General features: G+C 33.5%; 1 protein-coding gene across 3 annotated transcripts in view; it reads right to left on the reverse strand.

The window, feature by feature from the left end:
- The window catches only part of LOC125646009 (condensin-2 complex subunit D3-like), a 70,749-nt gene that overhangs the window by 46,015 nt on the left and 7,866 nt on the right, over nucleotides 1–16,868 (reverse strand). For all 3 annotated transcript variants that reach the window (XM_056141324.1, XM_056141325.1, XM_056141323.1), the window contains exons 6-8: nucleotides 16,748–16,854; nucleotides 14,039–14,122; nucleotides 5,063–5,199 (exon numbers count right to left, since the gene is read on the reverse strand). In XM_056141324.1, coding sequence (XP_055997299.1) covers nucleotides 5,063–5,199; nucleotides 14,039–14,122; nucleotides 16,748–16,854 — 328 coding nt within the window. The remainder of the gene's footprint in view (nucleotides 1–5,062; nucleotides 5,200–14,038; nucleotides 14,123–16,747; nucleotides 16,855–16,868) is intronic.

The raw sequence follows: 16,868 nt of genomic DNA on the forward strand, positions 1-16,868 counted from the left end.
AAAGTTTTTATATGTTAAAGTAAATCAATGTGATAATTTTCATTTGTTTCTCATTAACAACTTTATAATGTCATAAATCATTAAACAGTACAGATATTCATACGCCATTACAAAAAGCGCAGGATTTTTCCGCGGAAGCATCGATAGTCTGACACCTTCGGTCGCGTAAACTTTTCAGCTGATTCAGTCGTACACGCTGACTAGATGCCGTTCGAGCAAAGCTCGACGCCATAAAAAGTAGGTCAATGTGACCTACTTTTTGGTTTACACATTTTGAGAACCCAAGAAATATCAACTGACAAAGTTTGATGATTTTAAGCCAATTAGTATCTGCATATTGAAATATAGCTGTCAAATTCCAATCGTAGGTCATGGTGACCTACTTTTTGGTCAGCGAACTCCGAACATGCAAGACCCATCAACTGACAAAGTTTGATGACTGTAGGTCAAATAGTATCTGAAATATATAATTATAGCCGTCCAATTCCAAAAGTAGCTCAAGGTGACCTACTTTTTCGTCAACACCCTTCAAACATGCAAGACCCAACAACTGACAAAGTTTGATGACTGTAGGTCAAATAGTATCTGAATTATATAAATATAGCTGTCCAATTCCAAAAGTAGGTCAAGGTGACCTACTTTTTGGTTGACACCCTTTGAACATGCAAGACGCATCAACTGACAAAGTTTGATGACTGTAGGTCAAATAGTATTTGAAATATATAAATATAGCCGTCCAATTCCAAAAGTGGGTCAAGGTGACCTACTTTTTGGTCGAAACCCTTCGAACATGCAAGACCCATCAACTGACAAAGTTTGATGACTGTAGGTCAAATAGTATCTGAAATATATAAATATAGCCGTCAAATTCAAAAAGTAGGTCAAGGTGACCTACTTTTTGGTCAACACACTCCGTAGACTCAAGATGCATCAACTGTCAAAGTTTGATGATTGTAGGTCAATTAGTGACTGAAATATATAAATATAACTGTCAAATGTCAAAAGTAGGTCAGTGACCTACTTTTTGGTCGATACACTCCGAAGACTCAAGATGCATCAACTGTCAAAATTTGATGATCCTAGTCCTTATAATGACTAAAATATCAAAGATTTAAGGAAATATAAATTTAGGTCAACTTTGAAGTGACCTTGAGACCACGCCCTTTGCCCCAGGGTAATGCCTTGAACAATTTTTAATCTACAACATATCCTCATCCTTATTTGTAAGTTCGGTGATAATCTGCCCAGTGGTTCTTGAGAAGAAGATTTTTTAGCAACCACTACTTTTGTTTGTATTTTCCTGATTATCTCCCCTTGTTAAAGGGTCACATCCCTCTATTTAGTATGTATGAAAGCCCTTGGGCCAATGATACCCTGTAACAAATTTGAAAAAAATTGGCCAAGGGGTTCTTGAGTTATAGCCCTTTTTCTAAAAAGTTTACACACACCGCACAAATGGCCATAGCATTAGCTCTTTGAGCCTTCGGCTCAGAAGAGCTAAAAACATAAACAAAACCCGGCTTGTTTTAAATTTGCAATTTTGAAACGCTTAGTGTGTAAAAAATTCAAACAATCATCAAAACAAACATAAATTTCCGGTATCTAAATGTACGACTATTGGTACATGTACAAGTAAAAACAAAAACAACGATGACAGCGGAATCGTGTCCAGTTGAGCAGAATTTTGGGGGATGCAACACCCTTGTACCCTTTTAAAACTTAATCTTCTAAATATGTGAAATACACCCTTGCACCCTTTTAAAACTTAATCTTCTAAATATGTGAAATACAATGTCCCTGATAATGTTAGCTGTCAAAACACGGGTGATACACAAAATCAGATATAAGGACGCGCACAAGTTCAGCAGTTGCTATATAAGTAGCATACAGGTGAAAAAAATCGGAAGAAAAAGAACCATTATTAAAATGTACATGTACTGTATGTGATAAACAATGTAATTTACTGATTTTTCCTTTCCCTTTCAAATCGGAACTCCCTATTTTTCTGTTAGTGTTAATTACAAATAATTGTTTCTAGACAAAAAAAAATGTTTATGAACTTCAAATGAAGGAGCTTTCAGATTTACTGTCCTTGGTTTGCTCAACAGACCACTGCCTACTTTCCAGACTACTTAGAATTAAATTGCGATAAATTTTCACTCTCTCTGGACAGACAAATAGCTCTTCTTCTGCCTTAAAATCGACAACTTTATGTTCTCCTTCAAATATACCGTCTTTCCTTGATTCCTAAAATTAGCTTCTTTAACAAAATGAACAAGAGGTACTGTGAGCAATGCTCACTAAGAATACCCCCCCCCCCCTTACCCCAATCTCCCAAAGGGTGTTGGTAATAGGTATAAACTACCTCTTTCTGAGTGTAAAAAACAAATGGCATGACAAACCGAACCATATTGCTACTTCGATGTCCAGTGTGCTTGACCTTTGACCTTTTGACCCCAAAATCTATAGGGAACATCTTCATCCCATGGGTAGTCCATATGTATGATATGGTGACTGTAGGTGGAAAGGATAACGCTTTAGAGCCCGGAAACCATATTGCTACTTTGATGTCCAGTGCACTTGACCTTTGACCTTTTGACCCCAAAATCAATAGGGAACATCTTCATCCCATGGGTAGTCCATATGTATGATGTGGTGACTGTAGGTGGAAAGGATAACGCTTTAGAGCCCGGAAACCATATTGCTACTTCGATGTCCAGTGCGCTTGACCTTTGGACCCCAAAATCGATAGGGAACATCTTCATCCCATGGGTAGTCCATATGTAAGATATGGTGACTGTAGGTGGAAAGGATAACGCTTTAGAGCCCGGAAACCATATTGCTACTTCGATGTCCAGTGCACTTGACCTTTGACCTTTTGACCCCAAAATCGATAGGGAACATCTTCATCCCATGGGTAGTCCATATATATGATATGGTGACAGTAGATGGAAAGGATAATGCTTTAGAGTCCGGAAACCACTGCGTCTACAGACGGACGGACGGACAACCCGATTCCAGTATACCCCCCCCCCCCCCCCCTCCCCCACAACTTGTTGCGGGGGGTATAATAAAGGTTTCGGAAAGTATCGTACTTTTTCATTAGATTTTATATACGATCCCGATAGTTTCCGAAGCTACACCATAAATGTTTTTCACGAAAAACGGAAAACCTGATACACGCAAAACACAATACAAGATAGACCTGATAAACGCAAAACACGATAGAAAACGGAAAACCTGATACACGATAGGATAGGATACACGCACGATAGGAATGTCAAGAATAACGTTGCGGGTACTGTACTACCCTTGCTCCATTTAGATTGTGTAAGTACATTCAGAAATGTAATAATGAACTTAAAATATGTTAATGATGTTGATATTTGGGTGATTAATTTCATTTTTTCTCAAAACCATCACATTATTTACCTTTCAAATTTTCCAATAGTAGTACTGATATGACAACCATTGAATTTAAATGAATTGTAGAAACAATATATCTGGTACTTGTACATGTACATGTATATCATACTGTCATAAAGGAGTTAACTTTTGTGTTTTATGCTATATGTTTCATTGAAAAATAATGGTTTTGTATAAAACATAAGGGCATAACCCTCAGCCAATAACAGATGAAATATTAAGATTGAAAGTTTACTTGCAATCTAATTTATGCAAAACTTTATTTTTAAAGAATGGAATTCAATAGAACATTTAACTTGTAGAGTTTACAAAGTTTTTGCAGTATACTTTGAAAAAATAAAATTTGAAAATAAAATAAAATTTATTTCCTACCTACCCACGGCTCGAAATTAGCGAGAAATACTCGCACAATGCGAGTACATTTGAAAAATAGCGAGTAAAAATAGTGGACACTCGAAAATCTTAGCGAGTGGTGATTTACAAACCATGACAGTATCTTATCCGTTTTATACGGTGATGCGTTATTCAATTTTCTTAAACTTGCATTCAGAATCATACCAACGCTTACATGAACGACCGATTTCAACAACGGTTTCTATCCGGATTTTTCTTTTATGATTTTTTACGAAACTCTGAGTCAAACAAATGCTTTAGGAGGTCGTACATCGCATTATGATGAAGAATATAGGCATGTGCCACGAGTCCTGTTCACTTGTAGGGATGATTAAATTGAATTCCAAGTATGAAGTTTTTGTTATTCATTTACCAAAAGATATCGGAGTTTATGTTTTACCAAGTTTTCCGATAGTCATTTTTATCAGGATGACCTACATTGTATCTACATTAATTCATTGTCATATTGATGTCGCATCGGGCTGTAGTGATGACACGAGTGCACTGCCCGGCGCGTAGACGGTTATCAAAAAAGTTCATGGGACTCGTGATCGTGCTGCTTATAAAATATGAGTCCGGGATTTGCTTTGAAAAATCACTGGTGACAACTCTGATGTGGCATGAAATTGGAAGACATTGGCTAGACCTGCAGTAAAAAGGTTGTGGATTAGAGGTGCAATGGTCAAGAGACCTAAACATTACACCATATGATTTACGTAACTCATTGTCTTGTCCAAACGATGCCTGTTGACCCACTAGGCTCAATAATGATGGGGAAAATCATGGATTTAAAAAAAAAATATGAAAAAAAGAGCACTGCTTCATTATTTTTATTTTAGCTTGTAGGTTTTCATTTTAGCCTGTGGATTTTTTACCCACAAGCTAAAATTAGCCTGTGGTCGAAAAAGTTAATTTCAACCCCTGCTACCTACCCTATTTTTTTCTGGAACGTTAGCGGAAACTCAACAATATTTATTGTTGGCCTTAGTACTATTTTTCTTGGGCTAATGTTATAACCAAATAACATTTTGTATTTAAAACAGTGATAGAAAGTTCCTCAGTTCAAAGACTGGTGAAGTTCTAGTGAGCTCAGGAAACTTTAATTCTGTGGATAAAATAATTGACAGGATATGCAGTCTGGTTAATTGCTAATACCCACTGTAAATCATGCAGAGGCAATTAATCTTCCAAAACATATGCATGTGAATTTCTCTACATAAAAGATATCACAAGTTTCACAAACCTATTGGTAAAATTCTGAAAGCTTTCATCGAAGATTTCTGCTCCCTGTCTTGTTAGAGTGCAAAGCACCTGTACTGTGTGATAGGCTGAGGATTCAGAGTGCCTGAGTGATGTCACCATCAGCATATCAATCAGATCCTGACAATCATAATAAAGCAACAAATTTAAAAAACAAATAACATTAAAAGACTACACACACACACATCCCCCATTTCTTGCCGGTCATCAAACCTATCTTTTCCTGGAAATCTGAATGAAATCCAAAGTGCACTTTTTTCTGTAATCTTGCCCACACAGAAACAAATACACATAATTAGAATAGACAGCACAACCACCAAGGTGAATTTAATTTCATTACATATCCTTTTCAACAAGTATTCTGAGAGTATTGCATGCCTATCGGTTACAAAAATTACTGTACCACAACAATATTCAAAGTTCATTATGTAGGTTATGGTAAGGGAAAATTGGGGAACCAGGATAGGATTGGTTGGAAATCAACTACTATTCGAATAGAGACTAGACCAGGAAAAAAGACAAGTTTATAATTAGGTTAAGGTCTTTAACCAAGTTAATAAACTGTGACATGTAGGTGATCATGAATAATTTAGCTATACTGTTGCATTACTATGCTAGAAGTTTTATGAGTGTAGTACTCTTATCTAAAGAGATAAGAAACTTTGATCTAAACTAATAATGATGCTATTTTTCTAAGTCCAAGGGCCATAACTTAATGAAAAATCAATGGACTGAGACGAAATTCAAACTTGATCTGTAACTTGTAATGGCAAAGCAATGTATCAAATATCAAATGAATGTCTGCAAACACAACCAAAAAAAGTCCGGAAAACTGATAATTCATCCTATTTTTCTAAGTCCAAGGGCCATAACTAAGTGAACAAGATGTGTTTGTGAAACACAAATGCCCCCGATAATGGCCAATTCCGAAGATGGCCAAGGTCACAAGGGCAAATATCTTGGTACCAGTAGAAAGATCTTGTCAAAAGATATGCTCATGTACAATATGAAAGCTCTAATATTTACCATTTAGTTATGACCAATGTAAAAAAAAAAAATTAAAAGTAGGTCAAATGTCAAGGTCAAAAGGTTCAATATCAACGGAAAGGTCTTGTAACAAGCAATACTCATGTGAAATATCAAAGCTCTGTCTCTTACTGTTCAAAAGTTATTAGTAAGGTTAAAGTTTTCAAAAAGTAGGTCAAATTCCAAGGTCAAGGTCACATGGTCAAAAATGTTGGTACCAACGGAAAGGTCTTGTCACAAGGAATACTCATGTAAAATATCAAAGCTCTATCACTTACTGTTCAAAAGTTATTAGCAAGGTTAAAGTTTTCAAAAAGTAGGTCAAACTCCATTGTCAACGTCACAGGGTCATAAATGTTGGTACCCACGAAAAGGTCTTGTCACAAGGAATACTCATGTAAAATATCAAAGCTCTATCACTTACTGTTCAAAAGTTATTAGCAAGGTTAAAGTTTTCAAAAAGTAGGTCAAACTCCATTGTCAACGTCACAGGGTCATAAATGTTGGTACCCACGAAAAGGTCTTGTCACAAGGAATACTCATGTGAAATATCAAAGCTCTATCACTCATTGTTCAAAAGTTATTAGCAAGATTAAAGTTTCAGAAAGAATGACAGACAGGACAAAAACAATATGCCCCACGATCTTCGATTTCGGGGGGCATAAAAATCAACGGACCTCGACCAAATTCAAACTTGATCTGTAACTAGTTATGGAAAAATAATGTACCAAATATCAAATGAATATCTGCAAGCACAAGAAAAATCAGTCCGGAAAACTGATAATTCATGCTATTTTTTTTTTTAAAGTCCAAGGGTCATACACTGTAACTAAGTGAAAAATCAACGGCCCGAGATAAAATTCAAACTTCATCTATAACATGTTATGGCAAAGCAACGTACCAAATATAAACATCTGCAAGAATAGAGAAAAAAGTGCAGAAAATTGGACTGATGGAGAGACAGAGAGGTGGAGAGATGAACGGAGCGCAAACCTAAAGTCCCCTTCGATTTCGTCGGTAGGGGACTAATAACCAATTAATCAACTGAGAGTGAAATACATGCAGTGATATACTCAGTATCAAACCATGTAACGATATACTCAGTATCAAACCATGTAACGATATACTCAGTAACAACACATGTAATGATATACTCAGTATCTACACATGTAATGATATACTCAGTATCAACACATGTAAAGATATACTCAGTATCTACACATGTAATGATATACTCAGTATCTACACATGTAATGATATACTCAGTAACAACACATGTAATGATATACTCAGAATCTATCTACACATGTAATGATATACTCAGTAACAACACATGTAACGATATACTCAGTAACAACACATGTAACGATATACTCAGTATCAACACATGTAATGATATACTCAGAATCTACACATGTAATGATATACTCAGTAACAACACATGTAATAATATACTCAGTATCAAACCATGTAACGATATACTCAGTATCAAACCATGTAACGATATACTCAGTATCTATATATGTAACGATATACTCAGTATCAAACCATGTAACGATATACTCAGTATCTACACATGTAATGATATACTCAGTATCTACACATGTAATGATATGATCAGTACCAACACATGTAATGATATGATCAGTAACAACACATGTAATGATATACTCAGTATCTACACATGTAATGATATACTCAGTATCTACACATGTAAAGATATACTCAGCATCTACACATGTAAAGATATACTCAGTATCTACACATGTAATGATATACTCAGTATCAACACATGTAATGATATACTCAGTATCTACACATGTAATGATATACTCAGTATCTACACATGTAATGATATACTCAGTATCTACACATGTAATGATATACTCAGTAACAACACATGTAATGATATACTCAGTAACAACACATGCAGTGATATACTCAGTATCTACACATGTAATGATATACTCAGTAACAACACATGTAACAATATACTCAGTATCTACACATGTAATGATATACTCAGTATCAACACATGTAATGATATGATCAGTAACAACACATGTAATGATATACTCAGTATCTACACATGTAATGATATACTCAGTATCAACACATGTAATGATATACTCAGTATCAACACATGTAATGATATACTCAGTATCAACACATGTAATGATATACTCAGTCACACATGTAATGATATACTCAGTATCTACATATGTAATGATATACTCAGTAACACATGTAATGATATACTCAGTATCTACATATGTAATGATATACTCAGTAACACATGCAATGATATACTCAGTATCTACACATGTAATGATATACTCAGTAACAACACATGTAATGATATACTCAGTATCTACACATGTAATGATATACTCAGTATCTACACATGTAATGATATGATCAGTATCTACACATGTAATGATATACTCAGTATCTACACATGTAATGATATACTCAGTATCTACACATGTAATGATATGATCAGTAACAACACATGTAATGATATACTCAGTATCTACACATGTAATGATATGCTCAGTAACACATGTAATGATATACTCAGTATCAACACATGTAATGATATACTCATTATCTACACATGTAATGATATACTCAGTAACAACACATGTAATGATATACTCAGTAACACATGTAATGATATACTTAATATCTACACATGTAATGATATACTCAGTATCTACACATGTAATGATATACTCAGTATCTACACATGTAATGATATACTCAGTATCAACACATGTAATGATATACTCAGTATCAACACATGTAATGATATACTCAGTAACAACACATGTAATGATATACTCAGTATCTACACATGTAATGATATACTCAGTATCTACACATGTAATGATATACTCAGTATCTACACATGTAATGATATACTCAGTATCAACACATGTAATGATATACTCAGTAACACATGTAATGATATACTCAGTATCTACACATGTAATGATATGCTCAGCAACAACACATGTAATGATATACTCAGTATCTACACATGTAATGATATGCTCAGCAACAACACATGTAATGATATACTCAGTAACAACACATGTAATGATATACTCAGTATCTACACATGTAATGATATGATCAGTATCTACACATGTAATGATATACTCAGTATCTACACATGTAATGATATACTCAGTAACAACACATGTAAAGATATACTCAGTATCTACACATGTAAAGATATACTCAGTATCTACACATGTAATGATATACTCAGTATCTACACATGTAATGATATACTCAGTAACAACACATGTAATGATATACTCAGTATCTACACATGTAATGATATACTCAGTAACAACACATGTAATGATATACTCAGTATCTACACATGTAATGATATACTCAGTATCTACACATGTAATGATATACTCAGTAACAACACATGTAATGATATACTCAGTATCTACACATGTAATGATATACTCAGTAACAACACATGTAATGATATACTCAGTATCTACACATGTAATGATATACTCAGTATCTACACATGTAATGATATACTCAGTAACAACACATGTAATGATATACTCAGTATCTACACATGTAATGATATACTCAGTAACAACACATGTAATGATATACTCAGTATCTACACATGTAATGATATACTCAGTATCTACACATGTAATGATATACTCAGTATCTACACATGTAATGATATACTCAGTATCTACACATGTAATGATATACTCAGTAACAACACATGTAAAGATATACTCAGTATCTACACATGTAATAACACATGTAAAGATATACTCAGTATCTACACATGTAATGATATACTCAGTATCTACACATGTAATGATATACTCAGTAACAACACATGTAATGATATGCTCAGTATCTACACATGTAATGATATACTCAGTATCTACACATGTAAAGATATACTCAGTATCTACACATGTAATGATATACTCATTATCTACACATGTAATGATATACTCAGTATCTACACATGTAATGATATACTCAGTAACAACACATGTAACAATATACTCAGTATCTACACATGTAATGATATACTCAGTATCAACACATGTAATGATATGATCAGTAACAACACATGTAATGATATACTCAGTATCTACACATGTAATGATATACTCAGTATCAACACATGTAATGATATACTCAGTATCAACACATGTAATGATATACTCAGTATCAACACATGTAATGATATACTCAGTCACACATGTAATGATATACTCAGTATCTACATATGTAATGATATACTCAGTAACACATGTAATGATATACTCAGTATCTACATATGTAATGATATACTCAGTAACACATGCAATGATATACTCAGTATCTACACATGTAATGATATACTCAGTAACAACACATGTAATGATATACTCAGTATCTACACATGTAATGATATACTCAGTATCTACACATGTAATGATATGATCAGTATCTACACATGTAATGATATACTCAGTATCTACACATGTAATGATATACTCAGTATCTACACATGTAATGATATGATCAGTAACAACACATGTAATGATATACTCAGTATCTACACATGTAATGATATGCTCAGTAACACATGTAATGATATACTCAGTATCAACACATGTAATGATATACTCATTATCTACACATGTAATGATATACTCAGTAACAACACATGTAATGATATACTCAGTAACACATGTAATGATATACTTAATATCTACACATGTAATGATATACTCAGTATCTACACATGTAATGATATACTCAGTATCTACACATGTAATGATATACTCAGTATCAACACATGTAATGATATACTCAGTATCAACACATGTAATGATATACTCAGTAACAACACATGTAATGATATACTCAGTATCTACACATGTAATGATATACTCAGTATCTACACATGTAATGATATACTCAGTATCTACACATGTAATGATATACTCAGTATCAACACATGTAATGATATACTCAGTAACACATGTAATGATATACTCAGTATCTACACATGTAATGATATGCTCAGCAACAACACATGTAATGATATACTCAGTATCTACACATGTAATGATATGCTCAGCAACAACACATGTAATGATATACTCAGTAACAACACATGTAATGATATACTCAGTATCTACACATGTAATGATATGATCAGTATCTACACATGTAATGATATACTCAGTATCTACACATGTAATGATATACTCAGTAACAACACATGTAAAGATATACTCAGTATCTACACATGTAAAGATATACTCAGTATCTACACATGTAATGATATACTCAGTATCTACACATGTAATGATATACTCAGTAACAACACATGTAATGATATACTCAGTATCTACACATGTAATGATATACTCAGTAACAACACATGTAATGATATACTCAGTATCTACACATGTAATGATATACTCAGTATCTACACATGTAATGATATACTCAGTAACAACACATGTAATGATATACTCAGTATCTACACATGTAATGATATACTCAGTAACAACACATGTAATGATATACTCAGTATCTACACATGTAATGATATACTCAGTATCTACACATGTAATGATATACTCAGTAACAACACATGTAATGATATACTCAGTATCTACACATGTAATGATATACTCAGTAACAACACATGTAATGATATACTCAGTATCTACACATGTAATGATATACTCAGTATCTACACATGTAATGATATACTCAGTATCTACACATGTAATGATATACTCAGTATCTACACATGTAATGATATACTCAGTAACAACACATGTAAAGATATACTCAGTATCTACACATGTAATAACACATGTAAAGATATACTCAGTATCTACACATGTAATGATATACTCAGTATCTACACATGTAATGATATACTCAGTAACAACACATGTAATGATATGCTCAGTATCTACACATGTAATGATATACTCAGTATCTACACATGTAAAGATATACTCAGTATCTACACATGTAATGATATACTCATTATCTACACATGTAATGATATACTCAGTATCTACACATGTAATGATATACTCAGTAACAACACATGTAATGATATGCTCAGTAACAACACACATGATATATTCAGTATCTACACATGTAATGATATACTCAGTATCTACACATGTAATGATATACTCAGTAACAACACATGTAATGATATACTCAGTATCTACACATGTAATGATATACTCAGTATCTACACATGTAATGATATACTCAGTAACAACACATGTAATGATATACTCAGTAACAACACATGTAATGATATACTCAGTACCAACACATGCAGTGATATACTCAGTATCTACACATGTAATGATATGCTCAGTATCTACACATGTAATGATATACTCAGTATCTACACATGTAATGATATACTCAGTAACACATGTAATGATATACTCAGTATCTACACATGTAATGATATACTCAGTATCTACACATGTAATGATATACTCAGTAACAACACATGTAATGATATACTCAGTAACAACACATGTAATGATATGCTCAGTAACACATGTAATGATATACTTAATATCTACACATGTAATGATATACTCAGTATCTACACATGTAATGATATACTCAGTATCTACACATGTAATGATATACTCAGTATCAACACATGTAATGATATACTCAGTATCTACACATGTAATGATATACTCAGTATCTACACATGTAATGATATACTCAGTAACAACACATGTAATGATATACTCAGTAACAACACATGTAATGATATACTCAGTATCTACACATGTAATGATATACTCAGTAACAACACATGTAACGATATACTCAGTATCTACACATGTAATGATATACTCAGTATCAAACCATGTAACGATATACTCAGTATCTACACATGTAATGATATACTCAGTATCAAACCATGTAATGATATACTCAGTATCTACACATGTAACAATATACTCAGTATCTACACATGTAATGATATACTCAGTACCAACACATGCAGTGATATACTCAGTATCTACACATGTAATGATATACTCAGTATCTACACATGTAATGATATACTCAGTAACAACACATGTAATGATATACTCAGTATCTACACATGTAACGATATACTCAGTATCTACACATGTAATGATATACTCAGTATCTACACATGTAATGATATACTCAGTAACAACACATAATGATATGCTCAGTACCAACACATGTAACAATATGCTCAGTACCAACACATGTAATGATATACTCAGTATCTACACATGTAATGATATACTCAGTATCTACACATGTAATCATATACTCAGTACCAACACATGTAACAATATGCTCAGTACCAACACATGTAATGATATACTCAGTATCAACACATGTAATGATATACTCAGTAACACATGTAATGATATACTCAGTAACACATGTAATGATATACTCAGTATCTACACATGTAATGATATACTCAGTATCTACACATGTAATGATATACTCAGTATCTACACATGTAATGATATACTCAGTATCTACACATGTAATGATATACTCAGTAACAACACATGTAATGATATACTCAGTATCTACACATGTAATGATATACTCAGTATCTACACATGTAATGATATACTCAGTATCAACACATGTAATGATATACTCAGTATCTACACATGTAACAATATACTCAGTATCAACACATGTAATGATATACTCAGTAACAACACATGTAATGATATACTCAGTAACAACACATGTAACGATATACTCAGTATCTACACATGTAATGATATACTCAGTAACAACACATGTAATGATATACTCAGTATCAACACATGTAATGATATACTCAGTAACAACACTTATGAATACCTACCTGAAGGACAGACAGGTACAATTTGGTCAGTTTAGACATTTCCTGTGGAGATATATCCTCCTCATCACTACTCTCTGGAAATTCCTGAAACAAAAAAGTGAAAGTCTTCAAAGACACGTAAACAATCACATACATGTATTACAGCACTCCTTTAAAAATGTTCATCATTGTATTTTGCTTCAAATAAGAAAAAATATCTCCTTCAGTATCATCTATATGCAGTACAGGTACATAATATAGAAGTATATTGCATGAAATAATAAATAATTCTTCAGGCTTTAAACAAAGAATACAAATGAGAGTAGAATAAAGCCATTTAGCTTGTTAACTTACAGATGTACTGCATGCACATTGTGAAGTGTTGATTAACTAAGAAATAAACTACTGTAAGTGTTTTCGTGGATGTTGAAGGCTTATACCTCTGAGGTCAAGAAATGCTCATTTGAAATTTATATTAAAGCCGTGTATCGATCTCAGAATGCAGACGATTTGATTTTTTGTATTGTTCAATGTCAATTATCCTTCAGTTGTTTATTAATTTGTTGGTATTAACATGCATTGATTATTTTTTGAAAATTATCGGTTATTGATTTTATTGCTGTATTAGCATAAACACAAAACGTATAAACACAGAAAATCCATAAAATGGGTCTACATTTAACAGCTGTTTTAAGACAATACACAAAATTTTTCTAAATGGCATTACTTTTGAGTACCGTCATGTTAATTCATACAAAACGGAATTTTATGCATATAATTGAAAACGAAATTGATAATAAGTGGGCAGAGATGTGACAATGGTACACCTACGTCACAATCAAATGTAAATGCGGAACCACGCGTCCGTTTTCCGAAATGTGGTATTTTAAAGATATCAGTTTGATTTTTACACAGCGATATGATTGTCTGATATTGATTCCTTCCAAGGCGTTCTTATCAGCTGCAGTCAAATTTTGTATTTTTAAAAAAAAGAGGGGGGGGGGGGGGGGGGGCTAAAGATGATTCAAGCTTTAGATAAAAATCGGTTGGAGAACAACATTTTGGCGGATGAGGGCGTCCGTGAGATACATTGACTATTCATGTATGTAAAAGATTTACAATGATCCTGTTCAACATATGGAATTACGCGGGCATCAGAAAGTTGGAGAGACGGATGGGAAAGGGGGGCCAATTCATATTTCCACCAGCATCATAATAATATTATTTCTTTTGTGAGGATCCGGGTTAAAGTAGGTCCTCAGTACCCCATGCTTGTCGCAAGAGGCGACTAAATGGGACGGTCCTTCGGATGAGACAACAAAAACAGAGGCCCCATGTCACAGCAGGTGTGGCACACTAAAAATATCCATACTCAAAAACCATTGGCGTCGAGCATAGGCAGACCTAAGTTTTGCAGCCCTTCACCGGCAATGGTGACGTCTCCATATGAGTAAAAAAAAATCTCAAGCGTGATAATTGCTAATTCAAAACTACGCAGTTGTTGAATCCAAATTATCATGAACAAATACATGGTAAGCTTGTGTTAAAATAAAAGTTCACACTTCGCTGCTCCAGTCACCACAGATATTGTAGTTGTGTTCGCTGCTCCAATGTTGCAGATATTGACGCAAGCCTCAAAGAACGATTACAAATAATTTGTTTTATTTCACCGACCGTCTGTCATTTTTTCAAAATTATTGGACGACATCTGTATAACGCGATTACAACTATAGTTCCTTATTGAGATTGCATCTACATAGATCGGCGTAAGTGGTGTACATGTACGTATATCCAATTTATGTACATACAAATGATCCCATGATAAAAGATATAACACACATTACACAAATGCATGAATCATAATAGCAAACCTATCAAAATTCAGTTTGTTACTTTCGTTTTACATTCACATTGTGAATACCCGCTTCTAGAATGATTTGTTTTCAGATAAAATGTAAAATGCAAACCACATGTATCTATGATACTTATAGTTTAACATAGTTCAAATTATTACATGTATCCAAGGTTGTAAATATACTCAAATTTCACATGTCGTATGAAAATATAATAAGGTATAATTCAAGATGGGGTGGGGGTGGGGGGGGGGTGGGGGTGGGGGGGTGGGGGGGGTGTACTTGTTGTAGAGCTTATAGCTATTAAAACGATACGTCAACATATGATTTTCTTACGCAAAACCTTTTTCTGAGATAATAATTTGTAAATTAGAAACAATTTATTCAAGGTTTAGTCCATAAAAATTGGGGGGGGGGGGGGGGGGGGGGGGAAGACCAATATTGACATCAAATGGCATTTTCAACAGTATTTCTTTTAACATGTGTGGGCTCACAAAGTGCACATTATGAAAATAGTTATTCAAATTTATTAAAATAAATGATTACATATCATTAAATAATGGGTATATAGTCTATGTTGCTTATTACAGCCCATTTGTTTTGGAAAAAATTATAATTATTGAGAAAAATAAGAAGGAGGAATACATTTTTATTAATGCTGATTATATGTGGATGGGGTACTTACTTTTGAGAAGCAATAACAATGAAATTAGCATGTTGACATATATATTTTTCAATGTTTATCTATTACTGGAATATATATCGATCTTATAAAGGCAATTTTGTCATGATTGAGTCCATTTAAGGCTGAGTATTTTTTGTTGATGAAAATATAATTTTGGGATAATATTCTACACATTGATAGTACTAAGAGTACCTCGATACTGCCGGTGGAGTCCCTTGACCTCTGTGTTCTGTTGCCTCTGTTCTTCTTCCTCTTCTGACTACAAGCTGGGGATACACTTTTTTTCCTTTTTCCTGGCACTACGTATGAAAAA

Source organism: Ostrea edulis, chromosome 6, assembly GCF_947568905.1.
Source record: "Ostrea edulis chromosome 6, xbOstEdul1.1, whole genome shotgun sequence".
Classification (NCBI taxonomy): Eukaryota; Metazoa; Mollusca; class Bivalvia; order Ostreida; family Ostreidae; genus Ostrea; species Ostrea edulis.